Source organism: Alternaria alternata (assembly GCF_001642055.1).
Source record: "Alternaria alternata strain SRC1lrK2f unplaced genomic scaffold CC77scaffold_20, whole genome shotgun sequence".
In the NCBI taxonomy this organism is placed as follows: domain Eukaryota; kingdom Fungi; phylum Ascomycota; class Dothideomycetes; order Pleosporales; family Pleosporaceae; genus Alternaria; species Alternaria alternata.
Genome location: NW_017306209.1, coordinates 624,906 through 651,786, shown reverse-complemented (window position 1 = coordinate 651,786; position 26,881 = coordinate 624,906). Strand labels below are relative to the sequence as shown.

The 26,881-nt window shown below is 51.1% G+C and overlaps 13 protein-coding genes across 13 annotated transcripts; 6 read left to right on the top strand and 7 right to left on the bottom strand.

Annotated features, from left to right (window-relative positions):
• Nucleotides 1-2,272: 2,272 nt before the first annotated feature.
• Nucleotides 2,273-3,166, top strand: CC77DRAFT_1012017 (hypothetical protein; the record flags this gene model as incomplete). The annotated part of the gene is made up of 3 exons (XM_018523745.1): nucleotides 2,273-2,632; nucleotides 2,668-2,724; nucleotides 2,864-3,166. 3 exons carry the CDS (start codon nucleotides 2,273-2,275, stop codon nucleotides 3,164-3,166), a joined length of 720 nt encoding a protein of 239 aa, XP_018382398.1.
• A 307-nt stretch (nucleotides 3,167-3,473) lies between these two features.
• On the bottom strand, nucleotides 3,474-5,304 carry CC77DRAFT_1023735 (DUF1682-domain-containing protein). Its single transcript, XM_018525720.1, has 3 exons — nucleotides 5,150-5,304; nucleotides 4,102-4,960; nucleotides 3,474-4,045 (listed from the first exon to the last, which is right to left on the bottom strand). Exons 1-3 carry the CDS (start codon nucleotides 5,217-5,219, stop codon nucleotides 3,679-3,681), a joined length of 1,296 nt encoding a protein of 431 aa, XP_018382397.1. The 5' UTR covers nucleotides 5,220-5,304; the 3' UTR covers nucleotides 3,474-3,678.
• A 159-nt stretch (nucleotides 5,305-5,463) lies between these two features.
• CC77DRAFT_1023734 (hypothetical protein) lies at nucleotides 5,464-6,249 on the bottom strand. Its single transcript, XM_018525719.1, has 4 exons — nucleotides 6,208-6,249; nucleotides 6,019-6,097; nucleotides 5,793-5,882; nucleotides 5,464-5,742 (listed from the first exon to the last, which is right to left on the bottom strand). The coding sequence occupies exons 1-4, from the start codon at nucleotides 6,213-6,215 to the stop codon at nucleotides 5,713-5,715; spliced, it is 207 nt and encodes a 68-aa protein (XP_018382396.1). The 5' UTR covers nucleotides 6,216-6,249; the 3' UTR covers nucleotides 5,464-5,712.
• Nucleotides 6,250-6,440: 191 nt separating this feature from the next.
• On the top strand, nucleotides 6,441-9,071 carry CC77DRAFT_943154 (hypothetical protein; the record flags this gene model as incomplete). Its single annotated transcript, XM_018534905.1, has 1 exon — nucleotides 6,441-9,071. One exon carries the CDS (start codon nucleotides 6,441-6,443, stop codon nucleotides 9,069-9,071), a length of 2,631 nt encoding a protein of 876 aa, XP_018382395.1.
• Nucleotides 9,072-9,266: 195 nt separating this feature from the next.
• Nucleotides 9,267-10,298, bottom strand: CC77DRAFT_365311 (hypothetical protein). The gene has a single exon (XM_018531394.1). The coding sequence runs from the start codon at nucleotides 10,074-10,076 to the stop codon at nucleotides 9,462-9,464; it is 615 nt and encodes a 204-aa protein (XP_018382394.1). The 5' UTR covers nucleotides 10,077-10,298; the 3' UTR covers nucleotides 9,267-9,461.
• A 262-nt stretch (nucleotides 10,299-10,560) lies between these two features.
• CC77DRAFT_365515 (hypothetical protein) lies at nucleotides 10,561-12,127 on the bottom strand. The gene is made up of 6 exons (XM_018531396.1): nucleotides 11,938-12,127; nucleotides 11,525-11,872; nucleotides 11,364-11,467; nucleotides 11,227-11,314; nucleotides 11,085-11,175; nucleotides 10,561-11,024 (listed from the first exon to the last, which is right to left on the bottom strand). Exons 1-6 carry the CDS (start codon nucleotides 11,978-11,980, stop codon nucleotides 10,913-10,915), a joined length of 786 nt encoding a protein of 261 aa, XP_018382393.1. The 5' UTR covers nucleotides 11,981-12,127; the 3' UTR covers nucleotides 10,561-10,912.
• CC77DRAFT_367579 (hypothetical protein) lies at nucleotides 11,998-13,949 on the top strand. Its single transcript, XM_018531398.1, has 2 exons — nucleotides 11,998-13,880; nucleotides 13,948-13,949. Exon 1 carries the CDS (start codon nucleotides 12,260-12,262, stop codon nucleotides 13,604-13,606), a length of 1,347 nt encoding a protein of 448 aa, XP_018382392.1. The 5' UTR covers nucleotides 11,998-12,259; the 3' UTR covers nucleotides 13,607-13,880; nucleotides 13,948-13,949.
• Nucleotides 13,950-14,813: 864 nt separating this feature from the next.
• Nucleotides 14,814-17,008, top strand: CC77DRAFT_365316 (MFS general substrate transporter). Its single transcript, XM_018531395.1, has 2 exons — nucleotides 14,814-15,645; nucleotides 15,692-17,008. Exons 1-2 carry the CDS (start codon nucleotides 15,038-15,040, stop codon nucleotides 16,890-16,892), a joined length of 1,809 nt encoding a protein of 602 aa, XP_018382391.1. The 5' UTR covers nucleotides 14,814-15,037; the 3' UTR covers nucleotides 16,893-17,008.
• Nucleotides 17,009-17,343: 335 nt separating this feature from the next.
• Nucleotides 17,344-18,340, bottom strand: CC77DRAFT_1064831 (PQ loop repeat protein; the record flags this gene model as incomplete). Its single annotated transcript, XM_018528763.1, has 3 exons — nucleotides 17,344-17,623; nucleotides 17,677-18,003; nucleotides 18,063-18,340. The coding sequence occupies 3 exons, from the start codon at nucleotides 18,338-18,340 to the stop codon at nucleotides 17,344-17,346; spliced, it is 885 nt and encodes a 294-aa protein (XP_018382390.1).
• Nucleotides 18,341-21,376: 3,036 nt separating this feature from the next.
• Nucleotides 21,377-22,774, top strand: CC77DRAFT_943462 (hypothetical protein; the record flags this gene model as incomplete). Its single annotated transcript, XM_018534912.1, has 4 exons — nucleotides 21,377-21,715; nucleotides 21,763-21,917; nucleotides 21,964-22,188; nucleotides 22,243-22,774. The coding sequence occupies 4 exons, from the start codon at nucleotides 21,377-21,379 to the stop codon at nucleotides 22,772-22,774; spliced, it is 1,251 nt and encodes a 416-aa protein (XP_018382389.1).
• Nucleotides 22,775-23,603: 829 nt separating this feature from the next.
• Nucleotides 23,604-24,939, top strand: CC77DRAFT_366982 (hypothetical protein). Its single transcript, XM_018531397.1, has 3 exons — nucleotides 23,604-24,056; nucleotides 24,107-24,776; nucleotides 24,826-24,939. The coding sequence occupies exons 1-2, from the start codon at nucleotides 23,942-23,944 to the stop codon at nucleotides 24,619-24,621; spliced, it is 630 nt and encodes a 209-aa protein (XP_018382388.1). The 5' UTR covers nucleotides 23,604-23,941; the 3' UTR covers nucleotides 24,622-24,776; nucleotides 24,826-24,939.
• On the bottom strand, nucleotides 24,896-25,571 carry CC77DRAFT_1012007 (hypothetical protein; the record flags this gene model as incomplete). The annotated part of the gene is made up of 2 exons (XM_018523744.1): nucleotides 24,896-25,013; nucleotides 25,123-25,571. The coding sequence occupies 2 exons, from the start codon at nucleotides 25,569-25,571 to the stop codon at nucleotides 24,896-24,898; spliced, it is 567 nt and encodes a 188-aa protein (XP_018382387.1).
• On the bottom strand, nucleotides 25,521-26,829 carry CC77DRAFT_368277 (hypothetical protein). The gene is made up of 2 exons (XM_018531399.1): nucleotides 25,636-26,829; nucleotides 25,521-25,578 (listed from the first exon to the last, which is right to left on the bottom strand). The coding sequence occupies exon 1, from the start codon at nucleotides 26,684-26,686 to the stop codon at nucleotides 25,883-25,885; it is 804 nt and encodes a 267-aa protein (XP_018382386.1). The 5' UTR covers nucleotides 26,687-26,829; the 3' UTR covers nucleotides 25,521-25,578; nucleotides 25,636-25,882.
• Between the last annotated feature and the right edge of the window lie 52 nt (nucleotides 26,830-26,881).

The following is a 26,881-nucleotide window of genomic DNA, read 5'->3' as shown; positions in this document are numbered from 1 at the left end:
GGATGCCGCAGCCTGAAAAGCATGGCTGCAGGATGGGTCGACGACGATCACGGATCCGCCGGACTATCACGTGCAAAATTGCTCATCGATCGCGGTCCAGCCGATGACCATCGACGCGGACTGGGTGAGTTGTCCGGTCGCTTGCAAGCTCGACGCATGTGAACCGTGGTTCTCAACGGCTGTCCGCATCATCGTCCCCACGGAGAGCGCCCGCGTCTGACATGCAGCACCTGCCGCAGCGACGGTTTCGTGATTGTGGAGAACTCGATGATTGGTGTACTAGAAGGACTCTGTGGGCTGTCAGTGTCACCCAAATGCTATGTAGTCTTGCTTCGACTGGTATCCCATGCACGTCTAACTAGATCGATATCGTATATGTAACAGACATACCCCTCTCGAGGTTTGTTAGCAGAATCCGACTCTTTCTCCGATAACGTGCTTTCCTCTAAGCTCACCAAGACCATGCCAATCCTAACTCGATGTAACTTGGAACCGGAAACCGAGGACAGGCAATCTACAGTCGTTCGATTAGGATAGGCTTCGGTGTGCATGCAGCATACTTGAGTGACGTTGGCAACTCCGAGCTGCGGATCTAGTCGCATTGACGGCGCGCAGTGTGCTTTACAGGAAGAGCTAGGGGACGTACGTGGATTTTGTTATTGATCGGCCTAGAAAAGAAGCAGAGGCGTGTTTTGTTGTCACTGTTCTTCTCTCGCTGCTTTGAGTCCCATCTCGGCTACCAGTATGGGAAAGCACGATTCCACAGTCATGAAGAAGCTACACGCAACCACCTTGGTCCTGCACTAGCACCCATCCCAATTATGCTTCTTATACATTTGCCAACATCTGGTTCGGATGCGTTTCCTTGATGTCTTTTCTAAACCTTGTACAGTTGCCGTCTTCTTTCTGGATGGATATCTGCTGTTCATTATGGCATCCCAGACAATGACATGGATACATCCAAGGTACAAACGACATGAAAGGGCTGTATCACACATGTCGACGTATGCAAATGACCGATGTTCGCCATTATACTCGCGTTGAGAATGCGTTCATGCAAATATGGAATAACGCGCTCCTTCTGATTGTCCAATAAATTGGACATCCATCGACTTTGGACGTAGCAGCTTTCAGTCAGGAAAGAGGTTTTTTCAACAAGGAAACTCACTCAATATGCGTCAGTAGGTGTGTATCGTTAAGTCGTAGCAGAGTAAGTGAACAGGAGACTGTCGTGGTCTGCTTGACTCTAAAACAATTACTAGCGTTCTATTCATCCCATGTATCCTGCATGCGCGTGTTGGTTAGCAACACTGTTCGTCGGGGAACCGACGATGACAAGTTTAGGCCGGAAATTGAGACTTTCCTGTCGGTTCACCCTTACCTTTTCACAGCAACACGAGTCGATGAGCATGCGTCCGTCCGATTACATACAATTTTTCACTCAACCATTCATACCACTTTGGATGTACCGTAGCCACCTCAGTATTCGATATCCATCTGCGGTGCTCTTGATATCGACGTTGCTTGCCGTGTCAGCAAATGCTCGTTTTGTGATTTGTGCAGACAAATCCCACCCGACACTTCCTACCAAACCTCAAGATCGAATTGGCATCGATCATGTTATTATTGCCTTCGCCAAAGCCAACCCTAGAGCTACATTTCAGTCTATGCTCCCTATGCATACGGTTCTCTCCGAGTACCCTCGCGCGGAAGTCTTGATTGCTGTGTGAGGGTAGGGCGATGATATCGGATTCGATCAAGCAACGCATTTTGATGCGTAAACGAAAACGTTCGCTGCCAATGTCGCTACTATGCTTGCCAACACTGAGACTGATCCAGGCAGTGAGTAAATCATCCACCAACATCAGCAAGCCATGTACTGACAAAGGAAGACATCATTTGGGGATATCCTGGCGGTAATGGTGCGGACCACAAAGAAGTACTCAACTCCGAAAAGAATCATCAGATTACTGCGTTTCCTAGGTTTTAGCTCCCATTCGCACCGCGGTTGGAAGTGAGCTTCGATCGCTGTACCAGAGAAGCAAGTCAGTTCATTCCTGCTGGACTACCACAGGCTTTGTAACCTTGGGTACTCTCGACTACTTTCGCAATGCACTGTTCACTAGCCTGAGCTGAATAGCGACAGGTAACATGCTTGGGTACACACAGAAGAGCAGACCTTAGATATAGCTATCTGCTGATTTCATAAATGTAAAAGGTGATTACCCTTTCACTCATCTACCTAACATCTTATCCTCAGCTCAGCCAGGTAATGAGCTACGACCTTATGAACCCCCGCGATGAATTGACCAAGCATCGCGCTTCTGTTGTCAATCTGGAAGTCACAATCGAAAATTACATTGCAATAAGTTCTCGACCCAAGAAGCTCAATCTCTACTTCGTATACCACGCCAAATTCTTCACAACAAAAGGAGACTGCAGTACCAAGCCCCTCCACTGCCCTATTACCGTGGCCGAAAACATCTGGGAACATGGCGCGTTCAAATCTGACACCTGCATCTTCGAAAAATCCCATATGCATCCAGTCAGCACTTCTATGATAACTGTATCTTGGCATAGTATTTGCGGTCCAGAAGAGGAAACAACATGCAGTATATACTGCTCTCAATACGTACGTTGCATTGCCACACTTAAACACTACCACAGCGCCTAACAAAGTGCTTTTGGAGTAGGGCGCACCGATGCCGACCTAGCAGCGTCCTAGTGAGTAGCAGCCAAGCACGGTATTGTCACTGATGAAGTAATTGGCGGACAGTAGTATTCTAATGCTCAGAACCGTCTATTCTGGACTTGGGATACGTCCATAATCGTCACCAGGAATGTTTTACATATCATACGCAAGTGTATGCTTAACAGGATAGTAGCATATAGTTTAGGTGGAGATAGTGCGCATTGGAGTCAAGTAAGGCAGATATCTGGCGAGGTAGCAAAAGGTGGATATCAGTTGGCGACAGACGAGGATTCGAACGCGTCATCCGCTCCATATGTAGATGATCCTGTAGAACCAGCTTTCCTTGTCGCAGAGGTGAGGTATTGGCCATTCTATTGGCACCTGCACCTGGGACCGAAGCTAGCTCAGCACCAGTCCGCCAGACCAGAAACTTCCCCTACCCTCACGAGTTCGTGGGTCATGAGACTGAATTAGATTTAATACCAGACCATGCCGTGATTTGCAACTGCCACGGGTTAGTTCGATACTCTCCACAAGGAGGCCAACCTTGAGCTCGATACAGCATGTCAATATGCCAGCGCTGCCACGCCCGCGACACGAATTAAAGTGACCACCGCCATCCACTCTGAGCCCGCCGCAATCCCCGAGCATAAATCTTTACACACATTAGAATATCTTAGGGTGCAGGAGAGTGAGTATCTCAGCGAATCTTCTCGTGTACGCACACGTGAGAGGGTACATCAGGTATGAGGATACTGCTTTTCCATAGTTGGCCTGGCCGTCAAATTCTGATCCAGGCAACACAAGGACATGGCATTCCTATAGGCATGACGTAGCGTACAATTAATGAATTACTACTCTTTTCCTCGAGACACAAGTGTCTCGCTTTCCCATACTTTACAATCATCTCTCATGCTCCGTTATCCAATACACAAGACACTTTCGTACCCGTTCTAACCCCAACCCATGTTCTCATGCGAAGGACCCTATGCCTTGACAGTACTCCTCTTCATGCCCTTTCTTGCGTTCTTCTCTCTCTCCTTCTCCAAGAACTTGCGCTGCTCATCAGCACTCAGGCGGCCCAATTTGGCATCCCTCTGCTCCTTCTTCAGCTTGTCGGCAGCCAGTTTCCTCTCCTCTGCCTTCTCCTCATCATCCGCCTTCTTGATCTTGGCGATCTGCTCGTCGCGGGTTTGCTTGATGCGACGGAGGGCTTCAGGGCGGAAGTGTGCAGAGGAAGCGAGCTGATCAGGGAGGCGAAGGAAGTACTGGAAGATGGGGAGGGTGGTGGCATAGTCCGAGGCGAACTTGAGAGAGAGATTTAGACGCTTCTTAGGCTTGGTTTCGTCGAGGCTGGGATATGTTAGCTTGGTCCAAAGAGTGAGGTATTGCAATGCTGTCTGACTTACGTCCTGGGGGCGTTGATGGGCTGGTCGCTGACGATGATGGCCTCGAAGTTGTCTCCTGCGTCGTTCACGGCTTTGATAAGCTCAGGGGTGAGCAGCATATCCGTGACTTCAGCGCTCTCACTCATGACCGTGGTCCAAACAGGCAACTTGGCGTGGTCGCGCGTGGTAGTCAGAGACAGGTCGTAGCGCTCGTCGCGCATGCGCTTCATAATGTCCTTGTGTACAATTGCGAAGACGAAGCCATCGAAGGTGCTGTTGGTGACCTTCTTTGACTCACCCTGACCGTATGATGGAGCAAACTTGGTCTCCCGGCCATCGAAGACGTAGGCCGTAGCCTCGAGGCGCTCAGAAGGTGGAGGGAAGCTTTCGAAGAACAGGGGAAGGACGGATTCACCAAGCCATGCGAAAGGGTTGAAGCGCTTGTAGAAGGTCAACTTGAAGTCGACAAAGGCGACGTTCTGGCGTCCGGTAGCGTATGTCTGGTACTCGTCGGCCTTCTTCTCCTTGAGCAGGCTGTCCACGTCTGTAACCTCTCCCTCTCCGCTTGGGCGCGTATGACCGACTTGGGCGAACTCCTGGGACAGGACAGGGGCGTGGGCCTTCATCCATGTCCTGGCCTTGCTGCGGTTGCGCTTGGTGCCCCAGAGGTGGACCGCGATGAGAGCGAAGAGAAAGGGCAGGATGTACATCTCCAGCTTGAAGTCATCCATGCTTGTGCGCTCCCACACACGGTACCATGCCGTGTATGGGCGGCTGTCGCCCAGAGCTGTAGGGGCAGCCTGCGCCGCGCCGGTACCGGTGGTGAAGGACGAGATGGCAGCGGGTGTGGGCTCAGGAGCACCTGCGTAGTCGGCGAAGTCTGGCCATTGTCAGCGCGTGCTGTTGATTTTGTACATACACAAGCTCTGTGACGTCCGATGACACCCTCACGATGGCCCCGCGACTCCCTCTCTTCTCAAGAAACTGTAGCATCGCACCAGGGATCTCGTGTGGTCCCGCATCTCAGGTCGCTGGGCTCGCGATCGCGTATGCAATGCAGTGTACGTACCATCATCACCAACAACTGGAGCCTGTGCAGGCTTTTGCCCACCGAAGAGACCCTTGACGAAGTCTGCCATTGCGTCGATGCTTCACAATGAACAGGTGTACGTGGAGGTTTGGCGGCGCGGGAGGTGGTTTGGAGGATCCATGGATCTCGGCTCGGTTCCTCGTTGGTGGCACTGACCTCATTTTACAGCGACTAGCACGCATGTGGAGGGGCATCTGGGCAGCTACCCCAGAGCTCGATTGCATTGGATTGAACCGAGAATTGGCATGTCTGCTGCATCGCCTGTTTTGAAAGGTTGGAAACAAGACGTGTTCGCACCTCAATATGGACGTAATTGCAAATGGCGGTAAGGAGCTAGCCGTAATCGGACTAATATAACAGTCAAAGGACGGCAGCATCACTCTACAGAAGTAAAGGCAACGAAAAGAGACGGTATTGATTGTTCTATGCGGCCAGACGAAATAGTTGTCATGGAGGGCAAAGGCTTGTTGATTGATTGTACAGATGCAGACGACTCATCCCGGGCCCCTCCTATCCGGATATCATATTCGAGGTGGGAGTTTCTAGTTCTTGCCGAACCAGGTCTTGTGTCCCTAGTCAAAGTTAGTCGTGGGCGTGCTCAGATCAGCCAGGTGCAACTTACAAGGACGAGACGGCCCATCATGTACATGCTGGCACCGAAGCTGCTGAACATGATGACCTTGAATCCGGGAACCATCCACTTTCCACGGGCCTAGAGGAAATCTGTCAGCATGCGTCTCCGATTGTGATGATATCCAGGCGCCACATGTCCAACGCCGGCTTGCGCATCCTCGTGGGCCACGTCATATGCACCCCATTGATCTTCCTCTTCCGCATTCGGTACGCACCTTCTCCCAGGTCCTCAGTCCGTCGTGCTTCTGGAACTCGCGTTGCCAGTAAGGCACTTTGTTCTCGCGCATAACCCAGCTGCTGACTGTCAGTACCGAGCTCTGTGCGGAAAGACGGAGGAGTGTGCGAGGCCACGGCGGCGCGGTACAGAGCCCACGGCCACAGCCACAGCTCCAGGGTGGACGTACCCAGCCATTTTGAAGAGTGTAGATGTGTATTGCGCGGCTTGCGGGGGCAATTGGTGGTTTCGTGGATTGGGCGGTTTCGTGATGTCGCGAGGTCGAACGATCCGCCGGCGAAAGGAAGTCGGCCGCCAAGGCCCTTGTCCGCTTTAGGCGCAACAACTTTCCGCATCTTCAATTCGGGCAGAGACAACTGCGACGCCAATGGACTGATTTCGCCCTTCGCCCCTGTCTCGTTGATGCCGCCGGCCCTGGACAGGCTCCTCGCCAGCCCGTCTGCTCTGCGACTCCTGTGCTCCATCGTCAATGCCCCCGAATTCCCCGCAGCATGTTCGATAGCCACAAATTGCTGCTCTTCAGTAGTAGCCCGCCGCAATTACTCGTACCAGCCCAAGTCTCAGTCCAAGCTACAATGGAGGCGAATGGCAGATGCCCGCAAGGAAGCAGAAGTCCGAGGCCAAGTGCGAGCAGCACTCGAGAATGACGATGCCAACGATACCCCCGTACCGACCATTGATGTCTTTGACAACGACGTCATACGTGTAGCAAGAGGAGACGACGATCCCAGACAACTCGCTGTCGTGCTCGCAAGCGAAGAGAGACGGCATGGGGCCAAGGGCGTCCGCAATGTCTGGCGAAACATTCGTCATCGAGGGTACCGCCTGCCTACAGAAGACACCCCAGATGCCGAATTTCTATGGGGGACTTTTGTCAGGAACCATTTGCTCACAGGCAAAGCGATCGAGCACGCTGAAGAGCTGCTCCATGAGACAGGCAAAACATACCCTCATCTCTACCGTCTGGTCATGAGCCACTGGCTTCCGAGGAGAGCACAGACAGCGTTGAGATACCATTACACGCTGCAGAGGAACCTGAAACCCCAGCGGCTTCCCTTACGGCAGTTGGCACATTTGGGACGATCGACTTTCAAGCACGCTGCATACGAAGCCCTCAAGGAAATATACGAACACAGCAACGAGCGAGACCTCTACGACGATGTGGTACCTGTCTTCATCGAGAAGGGAGATATCACCGCCGCACGCCAATGGCATGCGCTTTGCACTCTTCGTAATGATATGCCGTCAGAGTCTGTCGCGTTGCACCCTGTCGTTCGGCTGTTCATCGTCGAGGCATCAGCTGGTGATGTCTACTTTGAGACAAAAGGAGCGACGAAGAAATGGAAGCGGGATCCAGCCAGGTACAACGAGACTCTTCTGCGACGCTTGGAAGGCCCCGACACCGCACCTGTTCGATTCGAAGACTCGTTTGTCGCTCGTATGTTCGCAACCCGCACTTTTCCAGCGGCCTCCATTATACAAGGGCTCTCTATGGTGGGAGTGAACGAGATTGGACCTCAGGCTGTCCTCACCATGGCACTACAAACGCAGCAGGTCGAGGAGCTACCTAAGAGATTTGAAGAGCTCCGGTCAGCAGGTATTGCCTTACAGGGCTGCGTCTTCTCCCTAGCATTGGAGAAATTCGTAATGGAGCAGAAATGGCAGTTGGTGCGCAGTATGTTGACAAGCGACCAGCATCCAGATGTCTTCGGCGACGCCAAAGTACAACGCAAGCTGCTCGGATACTATCTTGATAACAACGACTATGCCCAAGTTCAGCGCACGCTTGCCATTCTGACGCTCTTCCACAATGATGCCAGCCAAGAGTCCTGGAACCTTCTCTTGCAGGCCTATGTCAAACGTTCTGGGCCAACACATATCATGGAAGTGCTCCAAGACATGCGAGCACGTGGCATTATGTTGACAGCCGAATCAATCGTGGCCATCCGTAGTCTACTACGCCGCCGGCAACCAGGACGCAAACCCGTCGGCAATCGTTTCGACGACTTGCGTTTTGTCACACGAGTATTTGTAATGATTCTCGAGAACGGTTTAGGTGTCGTTTCTCCGCTACAATGGCGTGAGATCATCCGCAGATATGGCATGACCGGCAGACTAAGAGAGCTTAGGCGAGTTCTCATCTGGCTTCTCTGTTGGTATGCGCCGAGGAGCAGTCATCAATTCAACCACTTGCCAAAGTCATCATTCTTGGAATCGGCCACAGCAAAATTGCGCGCTGCCCATCCCGAGCGTGGCCACTGGTTTCACTTTCCAGCGATGGTAACACAGATCAACTCGTCGCATCCTGTTCGTCAGCTATTCCCTCCATCCCTACAGCAAGGTCTTATTGTATGGGGCTTCAAAGCTGGGCTCCTGCCAAACGCTCATCTAGAACAGTCCATACTTCAGTCTGCGCTTGCTAAAAAACACTATCGTCGTCGGTTACTTGAGCACGGGACTTTGCGTCAGTTGGAGTGGAGTATAGGCTTGCGAATTGTGGTGCTGCTACGGGATCTTGGCGTCTTCGTTCACTACCACACAGTTCTCAAGGCCCTGCAAATGCAGTTTGTCAACATGTTTGGTCACGGCCGGTCGAACCGGAAAGAAAACAGGGTGATGGAGAGAGCTAACACGCTTCCCTACGCTAGATACGTCGATGAGGTCAACAAGATATGGGGCAGTCCGCTATTGAGAGAGCCTCAGCTTTTCAGCAAAGGTATGGTGCATGACCACATGTGGCACCCACGCATGAGGCGGACTACCAAACGCAGAGCCTCCGTCGGTCTTGGTGAGATTCTGGGCTCAAAGTATACGGATCGCGGCAATGAAGGGCGTAGCCCTACAGAGGAGGATGATGCCGCCGCTCTTGAACAGCTACAGAAGCACTTCGACGCGCAGGCTCAGGCCATGGAATCCGTATCTGAACCACAACCTCAATCTACGGTAATTGGCGACGCGTTCAATGCGGCAGCAGGGACGGGCGACAGAACCCTACACTCACCAATAATCATGGATAACGACCTCAAGGCATAGCCTCGCCACGTTACTTGGAGAATATATACAGCAACCCCTCCGATCCCGGGGTTGAGCTAGTGCATTTAATGATATAAACGCTTGACTTACATGCTGCTTTCAATGCAAGGATTTTGTCTCGATTTGTTTTTACAGTCATCTGAAGTGTGAAGGTCCAGATGATGAACCTCATCTACAAGACGCTTTGCGAATTTGTATCTGGCTTGGAGCAAATGAATCCAGTCGCATAGCACTAAGCTTCGAGGCTCTCTGCAGTAGCAAAAATGCTGGCAAAAAGTAGATCGCGTGGCTGGACCCAGTGCAAAAGCCTTGGTTCTCACGGCGATGAGTCGTTCAAGAATTAGTGCTAGCAAGAAGGCCCATCACTTGCTGCGGGAAGGAGAAGACACTTTAGAATTCGCTCTTATGCGACACTTCCCTGCTGACCCCTTCACCTTCTTTCCCACCACCGCTTCCGGCCAGCCTGACTGCGATAGTGGGCTTGTGCACCAGCGTCTGCAGCACAACACAATATCTCTCCGTCAGCTTGCCCAACTTTTCCACTTCTTCCTCGCTGACCTCTCTACCGTCTTCTCTCTCACCGAACTTGACCGCAAACTCTAGCCGAATGCCGGTCATGCCAACGGGTGCCGTTCTGTCCACGCCTAGTGTGCCCTTGAAGTCTAGGTCCCCTTCTGCAGTGACGGTACCGGATGCGATTGGAATGCCGAGTGCGGTGGCTACAGCCTTTAGAGTAACGCCCGAGCAGGCTACGAGGGCATCGAGTAACATGTCTCCAGAACAGAGTTCCCCAGAGATGGCTGGGTCGTCGCCGCCAGCCTTTTGATGCAGGCCGGCTACTCTATGTGCTTCCTTCACAGCAGGACCGTCGGATAGCTTGCATGTTATTGAATGATCGTCGAGAGAACCAGTAGATTTTAGGGTGACAACGGCGGAGGAGGGGTCGCTACGGTAGCCGTCTTTAATTGGGGCTTGCTTCTGGCGGAGCGCTTGAGCGGCGGACATGGTTGCCTTATGTCGAACGTGAGACTGGGAGTGAAGGATGGCTAAGTCCTGTGTCTACTGTAAGATGAGCGAGATTTTAATCAAAGCACATATTTTAAAAGTCAAGGTCAGCCTATACATCATTATGAAGCATACCCCGCAAGGGGCAGGTCGAAGCTCCGCAGCCCCGCTTCGCCGCTGGTGCGAACGATCAAACAGGAAGGAGGGGACGCTCGATCAAGACGTTGGCTCAAAGTGCCATGTCAAGGAATTAAAAATCACGTGCTGATGAGCGTGTTTGAGTTGAATGAGGTGAAGAAGAAATGGCGCGGTCTGCTCAGATTAAAAGTATCACTAGACACGTGCAACTTCGCGATAAGCGACGCGCCTGCGGCACGCGTCTTCCGACCAGGTCAACGTCATTTCTCGTCACGAATCTCGACAGCACAGTCTACATAACCCGAAATGGGAATGAAAACAGCTGCCTTTGTAGGAAGTACCTACCACCGACACATCAGTCCTCGAGGAATTTCTACGGCAAAATGTACCTACCTGACTAAGATCCGATTTGAGGTGGTTGGTGACTGTCGCATTGTACTAGGGGGCCTGGGAAGTATATTGAAGTACCTTATGCACATCTTCCACAAAGCTACACAGACCAACAGAACCTGGGTACGGAAGAAAAAGCCCAAGTGCAACGCAGCTCCAAGTAGTGCGGCCGTTAGGGATCTGATTATAGAAGAAGATTGAAGTGTCATTCAGTTCCATCTCTTCATCTTTAATGATGAAGGCTTACACAGTTTGACATCTTAGCTAAGTACTACTCCATCTGCCATGTGAATAGACACCTGGAGCAACTAGCATTCAGAAAGATCGGAATCGGATGCGCCATGTGCATATCGCCGAATGGCCTTGCCTACTTGATATTCACAATTGGTCCCAGCAGCAATCGACAGACTTGATCTTGTCCTGTTTCATTGTCAGTTAGAAAAACTATATCGAGATTTGGCACATGCCAACAATACTCACGTTGCAGCCAATGGTCGCAGGATTGGTCGCAAGATTGCCAACCGAGCCGTGGAGGAAGAGGGATCTAGCCGTGGGTTCACAGTGACCAGTACTAGTTCGAATCAGTGTCGCATCACTAATAGATCTACTAGGTCAGACGCGCCTGTAGAAGAAGCAATAAAACTTCCGCCCATGGTTAGGCGCACCGTCGGGGCAAACGTCGAAGCGAATTGAGGATGGCTCGATAGTGACTCTATCGTGTATTAGTGATTGTAGATTGAACTTAGTAAGTGTCCATACTCGTCTTTTGTGTTTAACAAGGTCATGCAACTGTTCATGCCATCCCTGCAGTGGTAGGCCGTCACGACACTGCCTTTGTAGTTGGTGTGCTGGTAGAAATGAACCTGTGATGGTTAGAGAAACGGGCGAAAGCTGATAACGCGTACATACATTAGACGCACCACGATCCCAATCTGCGACGTTAACGTCGGTAGCGTCTCTTGCGTTGTGGGCACTGGACTCAGTAACCGGCGCACGCGCAGGCATGATCACGTTGCTGAGATCAACGACCGCCGGCTCATCACCGAGCTCGATCGTAGTGCCATCAATCTTGTTGAGAGTAAGAGCCGCTACAGCCGAAAGAAAAGTTATGAGGAGAATGAAGAGACGCATATTTGCTGGATGAAGGTCCTGTTGTGGTTGTGGTTTGATGGATAAACCTGGAAGGCAGTGGGTTCGAGTTCGAGTTGTTCGTGAGAGGACTTCGGAATGAGGACAATGATGGAGGTACAGTAGTACAAACAGAACAACTATAAGTGAAGGAGGGTTGTCCGGTGAGTGAGCGTTTGCCTAGAATGACCACACAGCGACGTACACAGAAAAGGCCAAAATCCCAGGAGCGCTGACGAGTAGACCATGAATCCGCTCGCTTGAGGGATCCATTATCCTGCAAGTGTGTATGAACCATTGGACACCGTCTTACTTTGTAGAGCGATGAGTTTCTGCCTCATTGGTGCGAGAAGTGAGCAACGAAAGTCGCTTCATCAGTAAGAGCTGGAGGCGCCTAGTCAAGCGATGGGCGCTAAGGCTTAATTCGGTGTTGAAATCTTATTGGCGGCCTCACACCACCTATACGTGTAGGCAGTGATCATACTTAGTAATATCAAAACTCGCAACCTCGGCAAAAGACTTTCACCATGACGATACATCCGTCAAGGACTTGTAATCTGCTTACCGTTCTCCCTCAACCTCCATGGAGACAGCCTCTGGATTGGGACCTTAGGATGACCTGGGAATGCGAAAAACGTGTATTCTTCCCGGCATACGTGAAGCAGCATGACACTAGTAACCCGTCGCAACGCTCGCTCGGTAGCTTCCCCCATTTCCAAAGGCTTCCTGCCGAGCTACAGGTTCGCATTCTTTCTTGCTGTCCAGCGTCAACCCTATGGCAGCTCATGCGTGTATCTTCCACGCTACGCATCGAATCTTCGAAACTGTTCTGGGCAAGCCCAAGCGCCTCGTTCCTCCTATCTGCTGACTGGCTATTGGGAGGTGGCTACGCTGGACGTACTTATCACGACCTTTCATTCCTTCGCCACGTACAGAACGTAGAGATTGAATGCCACTGTCTGTACGATGAGCTTTGGCCAGAACACAAGGCGAATGATCCGTTCTGCCCTGAAGACGCACGGCAAGATGTGGTGGGTATCATGTGGACTACTTTGAGGAAGACATGTCCAACGATTAAGAGCGTGGTGTTCAACCACCAGAAGATAATGTCCTCAATAGAGTTAGAGGGAGCGGGAAATGTGCCGGAATGCTTGAAAGCGTTAATACAAGCTTGTCCGAGGAACATCGTTGCAGAAGTATCCACCGTGGAAGAGAGAGAAGGACGTTATTGGAACAATGGCACCTACAGCGATTTCTACAACGTAGAATGCAGGAGAGCACACTATCGGCCTCTGCAGGGTGGAGGCTGGGAGGAACTCGTGTCGAAAGCCAAGCAGGACGCAGTGCTGGTGCCTGGACGACGATTTCGTGGAATAGTCGGGCAGTTTGAGAAAAGTTACTTCCTTTTTAGGAGAAGGGTCCTCCAGGAACGTGCATTCTGGCCCCTTGTTATCGAAGCTTTGGATCGATACCACTTCGATGATGGAAGGAATAATGCTTTCCAGTGTCCAAACGTAGACTGTGGTTCAGTATTTACGAAACCAGGTGAATGGACAATACATGCAGCAACTACAAAACACGGTTGGGCCAAAGTAGAGGATGGTTTATTCGACATACTACCCCCAGAATTGAGAGCTGTATTTGAGACCAAGTTCAATCTGATAGAGGCCAAGCAACAAGCATCGGAGGAGGAGTCTACTAAGATGTCTAGGGATTGGAACGAAGAAGGGGAGGAGAGGAGAAAAGAGATGGAACAAGAGTTCCTTCAACAACTAGAGAACGATGCAGATTGGGCGACAGGGGAGCAGGCAGTGGATCATCAGATCTGGAAAAACTTTATCAGGGTGATGCATCCGGAATGGAATGGATTGTAATGCTGACCCATATGGATGTGCATGGCAATGTGCCAGGGACGCGACGTATCCACAAAGGACGGGATCTGCTACAGACTGAAGCATGCGGGTACCTTGCTGCAGAGGCGGTGTATTCTGCCGCCGGGATACCATCTAGAGTGCACAGGACAAACCATCGGTCGGTTTCGACTGGGCAGTTCAAAGGGTCGCATCTTGGTGGTCGGACGATGCAGGTTTCTGTGCATCTTTTGGAGTCGCATAGATGTATTGTTGATTATATACGATCAGTAATCCCATGTATACACATCAGCAGGTTTTGCAAGATCTGGCAATGGGTTTACTCAACAGACTGTCAACGGTACCTTACTCCACATTGAATGGGTCCATACTTGAGCGCATGTGCCGAATTAGTCGGTCGGACACCGACTCTGCAGTCTCGAAGCATCGGGCCGTAAAAATCCTCGCTCCTCGTGCGCTACTGGATGCGTTCGTCTGCAAATTTTGAGCCTCATCCCGCGCAGAAGTCGACTCGAAGCACGCGTGGGCCATTCGGAGCCACCGCGGCTGTACAGAACAGGCAAACCGACCGCCACTATAGCGTGATGTCGCGTGCGCTCCGTTTTAAAAGTCAGCAACTGGCATGCCCCACGTGCTGAAGTCGGGGGAGGTCGGAGGTGGATCGAGAAATCGGTGGTGGAGAGGCCGCGGAGGGCTGAGTCGTGCCATGGGGCGAGGCGCGAGGCGCGACAGCAAGGCGTTCAGCGTTCGAGACGGGAGCCGGCCTGACGTCATGGGTGGCCGTCTAAACTTCGATAAACAGGCTAAGACGCGTGGCGCAGCTTGGCAAGAGCGATCAGCACAGCTTGGTGTGCCTTCTTTGATGCTTGGAAGAAGGGCGGGGGCTTATGTTGGAGGCTTAAAAGCCAAGTTGTGCTGTCGCGAACGCTTCATGCCATGGGGACATGCCCTTGGAAAACATGCAATGGAATCGCGGATGACGTAGCGCGACAGGTCGCATATGGTAGCGAGTGAAGGACGGCAACACAACCCGCGCCTCTTGTTGGAAACGTCTTCGCTTCAACCAACGTCTGTTTAGCATTCGACCCATTTTTAATGCTACATTGCCTAGTCTAAGAGGTCTGGGGCCAATCTCCAACGGCCTCCAGCACGAACGCGCCATAGCGCCAAAGCCCTGTCAGCGTGAAAGATGCGATATGACGTCTCGAGGATTCGAGCGCGTGCCCTGTGATGCGCACAGTATGCACTGCATGCTTTGGAGCGTGCACCTCCGCCTCCACATGCACTGCACTGTGTTATAAGCTGTTTCCTCCGCCTGTGTGACGTCTGGATTTTCTCATTCAACCCCAGCTTCCTGGATCCGGTCCCCGCAACTAGTCCCCCAGGTTGACCACTCTCAACCGATCACTGCCCAAGCGCATTGTTGTCGACAACATGGCTTCCGCGGCAGAAATTAGGCCTGACATCCACGATGCAGACACTGTCAGCAAGAACGAGGCTGGCGACGCCGAAAAGAAGAGCGCTTCTGACGGCGACCACCATCACGCTGAGAATCCTACCGATCATGCGCTTACTGCTGCCGACAAAGAACACTACGAGAAGTACGGCACCTACGACCGCTATGAAATCACCGAGGAAGACTGTTACGACGAGCTTGGCTTTTGCTTTCCAACATGGAAGAAGTGGACCATTCTTAGCATCGTCTTCATGGTCCAGGTCAGCATGAACTTCAACACGTCGTTGTACAGCAACGCTGTGACGGGTATTTCAGAGGAGTTCAGCGTCAGTGCCCAGGCGGCGCGTCTGGGTGCGGCTCTCTTCCTCATCGCCTACGCGTTCGGTTGTGAGCTCTGGGCGCCTTGGAGTGAAGAGCTAGGACGATGGCCTATCCTCCAGCTCAGTCTGTTTTTTGTCAACATATGGCAAATTCCTGTGGGCATCGCGCCCAACTTTGGGACCATTCTTGCGTTTCGTACGCTCGGTGGTCTCTCCACTGCCGGTGGTTCCGTAACTCTTGCTATGGTGGCTGACATGTGGGAACCGTGAGTACACCACACATTCTGTGCGTTATCTTGCTAACAATTTCAGTGACAATCAACAATACGCCGTCGCTTTCATCGTCTTCTCCTCCGTCGGTGGTTCCGTACTAGGCCCCATTGTGGGCGGTTTCGTCGAACAGTTTCTCGCTTGGAGGTGGAATATCTGGATTCAGTTAATATTTGGTGGCGCCGTCCAAATTGCTCACGCCATCTTCGTCCCCGAGACCCGTACAACAGTCCTCATGGACCGCATTGCCAAGAAGCGCCGTACAGAAGGCGAAAAGAGCGGCAAGCCAAACAACATTTGGGGACCCAACGAGCTCAAGACGTTCAAAGAGCGCTTCAGTGTACACGAGATTCTCGTTACCTGGGTGCGTCCGTTCCGCATGTTCGTTACGGAACCCATTGTGCTCGTCCTCTCCCTACTTTCCGGTTTCTCTGATGCCATCATCTTCATGTTCTTGCAGTCTTATGCGCTTGTGTACGCTCAGTGGGACTTTGCACCCTTCGCCATTGGACTGACTTTCGTCGCCATCGGCATTGGCTACTTCATCGCCTGGTTCTCCTTTTTCCCAGCCATCAAGCGTAACGAGCGCCTCCGTCGTGATCATCCCGACGATGAGCGCTCCCAATACGAGGCCCGCCTCTGGTGGTTGCTGTACACTGCTCCATGCCTTCCTATCGGCCTTATCATCTTCGCTTGGACGAGCACTGGCCCGCCAATTCACTGGATGGGATCTCTAGTCGGATCAGCAATCATTGGAATAGCCAACTACGCCATCTACATGGCCACTATTGACTACATGATCTGCGCCTATGGTCCATACTCAGCGTCGGCGACTGGTGGTAACGGCTGGGCTCGTGATTTCCTCGCTGGTGTCCTCACGCTCCCCGCCACACCATTCTTCCAGAACATCGGCGGAGATCTGCATCTCGCATATGCCTCAACCATTCTCTTCGGTATATCTCTCCTTCTAGTAGTCTCGGTCTATGTTATCTACTGGAAGGGCCCTGAACTCAGGAAGCGCAGTCCTTTTGCCCAGCAACTCAGTGCTGCTCGCGACGAGACCGGTGGTCGTCGCGTCAGCAGCCTTCCAGGCATGTACGGTTCTCGCGCAAACTCTTTGGCACAACAAGGAGGCTCGATGCCCACTTCTCGCAGGGGCAGTGTAGTGCGTGGCGTTCCGGGAGGTGAAAACAGATACGAGATGCACCGCAAACAGAGTGCGCGCAGCACTGGAGTTGCTTAAGCACTGTCTTCGTTTCTCACCTATGTGCAGACGATTAGCCTAACAGAATCTTAATGTTCATGAATTAATCGTGTTTTGTGCTAGAGTGAGGGTGACGAAGCACGGCCCAGCGTTTGATTTCCATACCGGTTGTTACATAATCAGATCCGCCCTAGCCTTTTAAGCGTTGTGGTAACACCTTTTGCAACATCTCCGCACGACTTTCTTGCAAGTAAAAAATAATCGCGATCACTATTTCGTGACTTGTTCCTCGATTGTGATAATGAGGCGGCCGATACGACGGCCTGCACACCCTTTCCGCGTGTAGCAATAGGCGCCTGCTGCAAAGACCACAATCCGGCCTAGCACGTCTATGTTGAAGCACAACAAACGTAACGCCATATCGCAAGTATTCTCTTTCGATGTAGAAATTGGCGTTTGGCGAGGAAATCTCGTATTCTCCATCTTGACATCATACGACTGCGTTCGGCACTGTCTTTGGAGTTACTTCCTCTGGGTTCGCGAGTGCGTCTGCAACACCTATGACAGGAAGTCCATCCTCTTCAGCGGTACCCTTCTTTGAAAAGAAGTGCCTAACCTTCTCCTCAATATCAATACCCTTGGCCTGCCATTCGACTCCCTCTTCGAACTCATCGAAAGTTTCTCCGGCTTCTTTTGCGCGCTTACGGATCCCACGAGTTCGGATTAACCAAATCATGTGTGAAGCAACCATGCTCATCTCGATCGCGCAGCTACACGCCATTAGTCTTCTTTCCGAATGGTTGTTCCCTATACTAGCACATACCATAGTGCGTACATCGTGCCAAAGAGCACATCAAACTCGTTCTGGGTTACCAGAGCCATCAGAGAGAAGAATGCGCCGTTCCAGTCGATGGCCAAGAATATGAAATCAATACCCACAACGCGACCTCGTCTTTTGAGCAGCTCAAATGGGATAGGCATATAACCTGCGATAAGGGTGAGGAAAGCGACAATGCCAATCAATAGGACTGGCCATTCTAGACCTCTCGAGTATGGCTCTCGAATAGCATATACAAGCCCAGTTTCTATCCCTGCAAAGCAAATCAGAAGCGACAATAGCAGGAGCGAGGCTGTCCAGGTCCGCCATTTCCTAGTTTCTGTCAGTTTTGCATTTTCGAAAGGCATGACCGTCTTAGTACCGGAACTTACCTGCTATATACAAGACACTGCGCCCAACTCACACCGCACAACACACAGAAGCACTGCGGTTGGACGATGAGGGGGATGTTGAATTGCTGTGTAATGGCATACACACCAAAGGGTACACCGCTGATAGACCATAGAAGCATCATGGACTCAGGTAGTCCCACAGTAGACTTGGTTCTCCAGTTTCTGTATATCTGAGGTACCAATTGGACGCACCAACATATTGTGCCAATGGTGCCAAGCACGTTGGCTGCTGGAGGTATCGAAGTTTGCGGCGCCATAGTGGTAGAAACAGGTTGCGAGGAAAGCAGCGACCTAGTAATGCAATTACCGAGGGTGCGTGTATTGAAGGTATCCCGTAGCTGATATGAGAGGTATAACGTCTTACAACCATCGGTGGCGAACTAGCACGTTGAAATATTGGGCCACTGCTTAGCCCTCAGCCTATCCGATGACAGTGCGAATTCGAAGCGCCTCATCTACCGAATCGCCTATGAGCACATTTTAGCAAAACTCTTCGACCGCCGGCTTGTTCTCCGCTCTATCTGTGAATGATAATTGCATACCTATGACTGGTGGTTTCGGCGTTCGCTTGGTTCCGTGCCATGGGTAGAAGCTAGCACGCTACACGAGTCTGGTAGTAAAATAGCACGCCGTGCATGCCGTGCTGATCACTTTCTCCACTATTCTCTTCGATTGGTAACCCAAATAGTAAACTCTCGGTATGCTACCCGAGTAGCTATTGACGCCCGCGGAACGCTTACTTAGACGAACTCCTGGCTATTTGAACAATGAATGTAGTGATTGACTTGACTCAAGAAGGCCCTTGAGATATCGTATTGCTGTTCTATCAGCGCCTTTATTTCATGAGCTATGTATATGCTTTTCCAGACTGCAGCTCCCAATACGTGTGCAGTGGCTCGTGAAGTTGTCGGCAGATAATCAACAGGGCAAGTCCAACGCACCTAAATTCGTATTGAAGGAACAGATTTGTTAGCTCTAATCGAATCCACAACGTGATGTGAGTAGGCAGGGTAGACACTTCTATCGTTGTACAATCACCTGCTATTACGGTTGCTTCCTGGGTACTTTCATGTTTGTTTTTCTTTTGTAGAAATTCGCCAATACGTGAAATATCATCCTGCATCACTTATAATTACGGATTCACTGTAACAGTAAGCGATGATAGTCCCATCTGGACCAACAAAGAAAAAGTGAAGGAGACGAGTGCATTCAGTTATATATGATTGCGTACGCAGCTTTTCTAAAGGCCTATAATCTATTGCTCTCTACCTTTGTAAGGGGAGCAACCCTCTCTGTCATCGGCATATGGTCAACACTCCAATACAATACACTTGTAATCTTCTTCCTCGTAAATCTTGAGTACTAAAGCGAAGTCGAGCCGAACCTTGCCTAGGAGAATTTTGCCCAACAAGCACAATGGTCTTCTAAGGCAGCTGAGCACTCCCTTCCAAGATAGCCACACCAGCCCGCCTTGCCGACTTCTTATCTCTTCCCGCCAAGTCACAGAGCAAGATGCGCAAACGTATTCTTGCCGCTGCCCCCAAGGAGTCTAATCCGATAATTCTGCACCATACGCCGGGCTTCGCTTCTCTTGCAAGCAATTTGCCTCCAAGTTTAAGTACGAGTGAGCTAAGGACTATAAGTTTTGTCTCCAGTAGCTTCGAGAGGTATAAGCCTTTGGGTGTTAACCACCACGAAGTATTCCCACGCAGTCCGTCTTCTTATCGTTGTTTTGGTAATAAGCCAACGGTCCAAACCGTTTCCCTCGCCATCCAATATTCGGCATTAGTGGAATGAAGAATTTCTACACGATGAGGCCTCCATATCCGGCATGTGATCTCATAGCCATGCGGCAAGACATCTGACACAATCGCCTCGCGTGTTGACTTCCAGACGCAGAAAATGCTTGTTCTCCCCACCGTTCCACCATAGCAACCTGTCATATTGATTCTTCCAGCTCCTTGGACGATCTTCTTCTTGAGATATCGAGAAACGAGGCGGAAGATTTCTAAGGTTGCCAAGCGAGGATACAACTATGAAAAACTTTGTGGCGCATTCGGTGAGCGAACCCAGTCGTCTCGATCGTGACGAGTCATCTTGTATTTCCTATCGGACGTATTAGAGTATAGGCACCAGCACGACACAGCTGGGCACACGCAGGAGGCGGTGCGAAGATGAACATCAGCCCACCTGCTGATACCAAAACAAGAAGTGGATGGATCAGCTGAGAGCGGCCAATAGTGCAGCTAGACATAAACATTTACGGTCGAGAAGATAGTGAATCTAGAACTGTTAATCTTCCGTTCAGTGAAACTTTACGGCTGCCAAAGATTGGTTGTTATATGTCCTGGTATTTCTTTGGTGAAAACTTTGCTGTTGCATACCAACGAATGTAAGCCGAGGTTCGTGATGTAGTATTAAACAAGATATTCTCAAACTATCTCGAACCGTGTTCATAGCGGAGAATACGTGCATGGACCTGATGTTATGTCTTAATGAAGGGAAAGATCATTTCGCCGATTATGTAAGATACATTCAGCGCTAGCAGAGTGCTGCCGATCTTGACATACGTCACCTCTTCCGCACTCTCGGTGCCAGTGACGATCAAAGCACAGAGTACGAGATGGGCTGCTCTGTCGCCCGTCTACATATTGCTTTTCTGGCAGCTGAACCGCAGTCACACTCATTCGTACTAGCAAGTTGTTGATACTTGATTTTGCGACTGCCTTTTTCCACGCAATGACAATAAATGTGACTGATAATTGGCGCGCTCGGCCGGAGGCGCAATGGAGCATGAAAACCACCGAGCTCCGCAACCTTAAACCACGCACAGAGATGGTTTTGGCTGATGTTGAGGAGAAGCAAACCAAAGCCACCACGTCTCAAGTATGGCTCATCCAATCAGCACAGGCGGGCAGGGCGCCCGACTCCTATTGACGACACAAGCAACGTCATCAAGTGCTGCTCGCTGCTCGAAGCATCTCAAGCGATCCAATTCAACTGTGCCATACACATTGTTCATGTTGGCATGTATCCTGTGGCGCAGCCTTTGAATGTCACCAGAATCGCAACGCCTATCAGCGCGTAGCACAAACGTACACGGGCCCCAAGCGACGCCGGATATCTCCATCCTGAACTTTGTGGGGTAGCGTAATTGGCTCCGCGATTTCCCCAGTAGTGCAAGCCACCGACCAGTGCAAGCAGCGAAATTTTCTTGATAGTCCCCAGGGCTCTACCTGACATCTCGCTATGCATTCCACGCCATCCGCACCGAATGCCTCCTAAGAGTCCTCATGGGCGACAAGTTCGCTGCACCTCCAGGTTTTACTGCTTGGGGACCATTTGTCCGCGACAATTATACTCCCATACTTGTGACCCGCACCGATATAGCCTTAGCAGCTGCAGCGTTTGGTTTGGCCAACTTCTTCGCCATAACCGCAGCTTTCATCGGCGTTAGACAGACAAAATCATGTCGGCGCCCAAAGACTAGCGCATATATCTGGATGATCTGGCTGGAGATTGCTGCCTCGGTGGCTATCTCTATCGAGTGTCTGTTGTATTTGTTGAGGATTATAAGGCCTAGCTTTTACTTCTTCATGTCTGTCTGCAAGTATACCACGGCCCGAGCATCTGTACTTGACTGACATCAGCAGTGCTATGCTGGGTCATTCAGATTCAGCTGCTTCCTCAAATTATCATTAATCGTATTCGTATCATCCTCCAAGACCGGGTACGAGGACGACGTCTCATAATAGGCACCGCAATCTATGTGACTTTGATCAATATCAGCGTTTTCATAATCTGGATACCCGCACGACTTCAGATCAGCCCAAGGTGAATTCTATGGTTCAAGTTTCACGATATCCGCTGATAATGGCAGATGGGTTCATATCAACGCTATCTGGGACCGCACCGAAAAAGTGCTGTTTCTTCTCCTCGACGCGTATCTTAATTGGTACTTCATCCGCGTTGTAAATGCGGATCTGGTCAAGAATGGCCTGACCAAGTACAACCGCTTGGTCCGTTTTAACAAGCGTATCATCGTTGTCTCTCTCCTTCTAGACGTTATGATCATTGGTGCGATGAGTATCCCGAACGGATTTGTGTAAGTCTAGCGCATGCCTGAGCCTCTCAGATCCAGTTCCGCTGACCCTTGAAGCTACGCTATGTTTCACCCGCTCGCATACTTAGTCAAGCTCAACATCGAGATGTCTATGGCGCATCTCATCAAAACCATCGCCTTGGGCCATCCGCACCCTAACAATGACCCTTCACTACTATTGACCTTCTCATCTTCACCTGGCGAAGACATGTTCAGCACCAACATCTTTGCAGAAGCGCCGCGGCAGCGACATTCGCTCATACGGGGTCTATTTGGTAGCGAGCACATCGTCTTTTCGCAAGAAGACGTTCGCACCAGGGTTCCTGGACATAGTTCTACACGCAGTGCATCAATACCTGACTACGAACTGCCGCCTTGGAAATCTAAAGTCGACAAGGAACCCGACAACGTCGCTAGCGATAACCTCAGTGCTGGTGAAGGCAGGAAAAGCAGCAATGCCTGTGAAAATTGCTGGCGCTGGGACAGTGGCGTCTCAAGCAACACTAGAAATCTGGAAGGGGTAGATGATATCTCCACGCCAGAGGCCGCCCACCTACCTGCTCATCGTCGTATGTCAGAGCTAGGCTGAATTTCGCTAGCGAGGTACGATGTCGTCGAGATGAAACTACTCAAGGATCTGACGACACTTCTGCGCCTTTTCTCTCCGCCACTAATGGCGGGTTTCCGTGCACCAAACGCCAGTAAACACTCAGGGGTAGCATAGGCTCAGTGTCCTTGACGACCCTACCGGTAATTGCACGAGCTGGCGTCAGGACATGACTCCGAAATCGACTGGCTCATGATGCGAACCTCATTACCCCAACAATGAGCACCTTTGCACGCAATCGCTCGTCATACAAGAGACACCAGGCTTCATATAAGAAAGTCATGTTACACAGCGGTGCTGCATCGGACGAGTTAAGACAGTCGTTGTCCAGGAGCCCGTTCCGCACGAAATTTGGACTCCACAATGATGTCAAAGAACGACGCAAAAGCGTGCTGTGCTTGCATCCAAGCACTCTCACCTGCCATGAGTGTGCAAGCTGCTACCAGAAATCACACCGTTCACTTTCAATCTAGCATGGAAGCTAAATGTGCTATTGCGGAATTACTTGACCAGAGTGCAACGAATTTGGCCCTCATCGTTGTCAAGGTCCCATCTCTGTCTGAGACCTAACCAACACAAAATTCTTGTTCAGTGTGAATTATTGGTCATGTAACGACACTCCACACGTGCTACGGGCGGCTGCTCGGTCGTACACTCTCAGGGCGACGGTGTCCGCTGTAGTTCTCACAGACTATTGATACAGAATGCAACAACATATATGTGCCGCAATACTCCTAGCTTAGAGTGTCACTTAGCAAGCCAGCCAGTTAGATATACGTACTACTCAAAGTCGGCGGTACAAGCGTTGTAGCCAATCAATATTGTGCAACGAGCATGATGCGAGAGGAAACCGATGCGTGGTATGCACAGCCAAAGATCGAAGTCAATCGACTAAAAGAGAAAACCTTCCCGTCTGGTGCTCTGTACCTTTCCCAGTGCCACGCTGTCGCCTGGTACCACGCAGGCAGCGCGCAAGTATCATGATGTGACGAAGACGTGCGATGTCTGAATTTCTGTATATATTCTAGCATAGCTCTACCGCACTACGCTGCTTGATACTTTGATACATGCACCTTCAGCTTCCAGAAGTCACTTTTACAGATAGAGAAACTATACCGACGTTTCCTACATACACAGCAAGTTCTCGAGATGAAGTGCCCGTTCTGTTTCATTGTCTTTATCGCCTTCGTCACAGCCAAAGATATCCGAGACGAGACACCATCTGAACTTGACAACGAGGATCCATACGCTACGTCACTTTTGTGTAAGTGGCCAAAATCTACTGAATAAAATAGTAGAATCTGACAACTCTAGACTCGGTCCCCGCTCTGTTACCGGTCTATCCTGAGCCGTCTTCCGATGTTATCGCTCCCAGTGCAATGCCCAGCGACGTCAGCTCTGATGATGGGTGCTCCACGGCCCTCATCACTATCACGACTACTCGTGCCGTCTCCGTCGTCACGCAAATCCCTTCCAGCCTTCTCACTGTTACTGGCATTGTCGAACTAAGCTCTTTCATGCCGTCTCAGCCGCTGCCTCCGACAACCGCAACTGGCGTCATCGAGACCAGCAGCTGGATCGTTCCTCAGCTACCGAGCACGGCCGTCACGGTCATCGTTCCGGGTAGCAGTGCCGTCGATGAGGAGAGTAGTGTTGTGCTCTCGCAAATCCCCTATCCTACTGCTAGTGACAAGCCACTCAGCACTACTAGCGTAGGAACAACCTCTTCTAAATCCCCAGGTCTACCGGTGTTTACTGATGCTGCTGATGCGATTAGGGTACCAGTTGTTGTTGCTGGTATTATCGGGTGGGTTGCTTTGGTGATGTAGGCGCGAGTACATATGATTGTTGCAGTGTGAAAGAAGAGGCAGGTAGCAATGTCACATGTCGAATTTGGTTCTACCAAAAGCCTGATTTAAGGAGCGTGTTCGCGTTGCTCTGCTAGATTACTCTCGTCCATTTTGCTCACCAACAGCCATTGATGGTATCATCTATCTAAGAACGATAGTGAATCGGCTGACACTTGTCGTTAGGCACGCTCGAATTGCTGACTCTCGACACTCGCCGCCAAGACGACTTGAATGCCGGTTTCACGATGCCTTTCTATGCCTGCCAGTTGCCATCCTGAGCCTGAAGAGCACGAGCAATAGCTTCATCGTTAGCTGAGTCGGAATCGGCTCCAATCTGCGCCTCCTCGCCAGAAAGAGCGATAGCACCCTGCCTATTGCTAGTCATGCAGCAAGAGTAGAACAAGCTAGCCCAAAGGAAGACCCTGTGCACGCGGATCAATCAGCATAGACACCTATCATACCTGGATGCGGAGGACCTACCAGTTGAAGAAGTTCAACCAAAGCAGCAGTCCCTGCCACTTATTGATCTTGACCCCACTGATCCACAGCCCCTGCTGTCCAGCACGATGAGCATCTCCTTCTGTCGGCGTACTAGCAACATGGCCAATGAAACCTATGATGGACATGCCGAACGCAGCGGCCATCTTGAGGATCTGGTACTTGACATATTTCTGCTTGGACAGAGTACCGGCGGCGGCGCGTCTTTGCTCTCGGACGATGAGGGAGATTGTCGTTGCCGAAGTCAAAATGGGGGTATAGAGGAGACTGAGAGTGAAAAGCTTGCGCTGGACAGGGAAGACAAGCGTGATGAAGACGGCGAAGATACTAAGGGCTGCGATGGCGATTTGGCAGCCTTGTATGATGCGTAGACGGGGAGAGGCATCGCGTGGGAGGCCGAGGCCGAAAGAGGGCATCTTGATAGAAGGCATACCGAGTCTTTCGTGATTGTAAGAGAGGGATGGTACGGGTGTAAGCGGACAAGGCGGGACTTACAGCGCTCTTTATGGAGGGGCTAGCATCTTCACCGGTTGCGCCTCAGGAACAATAAGGACGATTACCCCTGCAGCCACAAAATGTCGAAACCCCAAATTTGGTATTTTCCCATACTCGACTCGTGTCTCCTTGTTAGATGGGGTGCGCGATTGGCTTGGATGCCTGGAAACGGGGCGCGCGTTGCCGGAAGCGCTTCGCGTAGTTTAGGCGGCCAGCATGGCGTAGGCGCAGACGTCGTGTCAGGCTGTCAGCACACGACCTGGGATCTGGCGAGAGCGGCTAAGAGCGTGTATGTGTTGATGTATTGAATATGTAGCCCAGCGGTCCTTATGGCGGTGGTGAGCGATTGAAGCGGCTCGTTGCTTGAAGATAGTTTACGTGCTGAGTCGTCAGCAGTGCTACCAAATTCCACGAGTGCGACGAAGGCCCCAGCCGTCTTTGTGCTATCGCCACCACTCGAGCTATCGAATCGAACATTGTCATAAGACTTGCTCGCACTTCCCGCTCTTGTAATATCTGGATTTACTTTTGCGATTTGAGAACGCGTTACATTTGCCAGCGCGCCATGCTCGTTGCGACTGAGGCAGTCACCAATAACTCTTGTCGAATCATCCATAGCGTTGTTGGTCTCAAAAACAAGCATTAACAACAATCCGTTGGTCTCCGCTTGGTCTGACATCGAAGTCGGTGAGGATGCTGACCAGATTTCTTCGCCTGCGAAGCGGCTCATCTTTGCCAGGCAAGGCATAAATTGCACTGTCTTCTTTGTCGGATGGTCGAGAGCATATAGATACTCGGCCGATGCTAGAGCTTGGACATCCGAAGTTTCGTACAGTGCTAGATACTCGTTTGGCCCATGTTCAGGTTCGAGTGCGCGATAGCGGCGCGCACTTTGAAAGCCAGGGAGGCATACACGCTCGGGAAGGTGTTCGTTGGTCCACCAATCGTTCAATGCGTTCTCATCGGTTGTGGTAGGGTCGACCGATCCCCATAGAACGAGAACACCCTTAGACCTCCGAGAGGAGACAACAGAAGATGGTGATGATGCCATGTTATGCTGCTTGACAGTGCGGGATCCGCAACGGCTAGACTATTGATGGTACTACCAATAATCGAATTCCGCACAAACCAAAGTCTACCTAGAGATGCGAAATGCACAAAAAGATACGGAAGAGAAGGATGAGAGGGTGCGTGCGCGCAGTGCGCCTCTTAGGCTGGATTGCCATGTGGGGTGGTAGGCTGCCGA

Coding starts and splice junctions, on each gene's coding strand:
- CC77DRAFT_1023735 (XM_018525720.1), bottom strand. CDS start 5,219: ATGGCAGACTTCGTCAAGGGTCTCTTCGGTGGGCAAAAGCCTGCACAG. Junction 4,961..5,149: donor TCCAGTTGTTGGTGATGATG/GTACGTACACTG, acceptor GACAATGGCCAG/ACTTCGCCGACTACGCAGGT. Junction 4,046..4,101: donor CCCATCAACGCCCCCAGGAC/GTAAGTCAGACA, acceptor AACATATCCCAG/CCTCGACGAAACCAAGCCTA.
- CC77DRAFT_1023734 (XM_018525719.1), bottom strand. Junction 5,883..6,018: donor GACTGAGGACCTGGGAGAAG/GTGCGTACCGAA, acceptor GATTTCCTCTAG/GCCCGTGGAAAGTGGATGGT. Junction 5,743..5,792: donor TGATGGGCCGTCTCGTCCTT/GTAAGTTGCACC, acceptor AACTTTGACTAG/GGACACAAGACCTGGTTCGG.
- CC77DRAFT_365311 (XM_018531394.1), bottom strand. CDS start 10,076: ATGTCCGCCGCTCAAGCGCTCCGCCAGAAGCAAGCCCCAATTAAAGAC.
- CC77DRAFT_365515 (XM_018531396.1), bottom strand. CDS start 11,980: ATGGTCTACTCGTCAGCGCTCCTGGGATTTTGGCCTTTTCTGT. Junction 11,468..11,524: donor CGTCGCAGATTGGGATCGTG/GTGCGTCTAATG, acceptor TAACCATCACAG/GTTCATTTCTACCAGCACAC. Junction 11,315..11,363: donor TTGTTAAACACAAAAGACGA/GTATGGACACTT, acceptor TACACGATAGAG/TCACTATCGAGCCATCCTCA.
- CC77DRAFT_367579 (XM_018531398.1), top strand. CDS start 12,260: ATGACGATACATCCGTCAAGGACTTGTAATCTGCTTACCGTTCTCCCT.
- CC77DRAFT_365316 (XM_018531395.1), top strand. CDS start 15,038: ATGGCTTCCGCGGCAGAAATTAGGCCTGACATCCACGATGCAGACACT. Junction 15,646..15,691: donor GTGGCTGACATGTGGGAACC/GTGAGTACACCA, acceptor TAACAATTTCAG/TGACAATCAACAATACGCCG.
- CC77DRAFT_366982 (XM_018531397.1), top strand. CDS start 23,942: ATGAAGTGCCCGTTCTGTTTCATTGTCTTTATCGCCTTCGTCACAGCC. Junction 24,057..24,106: donor ATACGCTACGTCACTTTTGT/GTAAGTGGCCAA, acceptor TGACAACTCTAG/ACTCGGTCCCCGCTCTGTTA.
- CC77DRAFT_368277 (XM_018531399.1), bottom strand. CDS start 26,686: ATGGCATCATCACCATCTTCTGTTGTCTCCTCTCGGAGGTCTAAGGGT.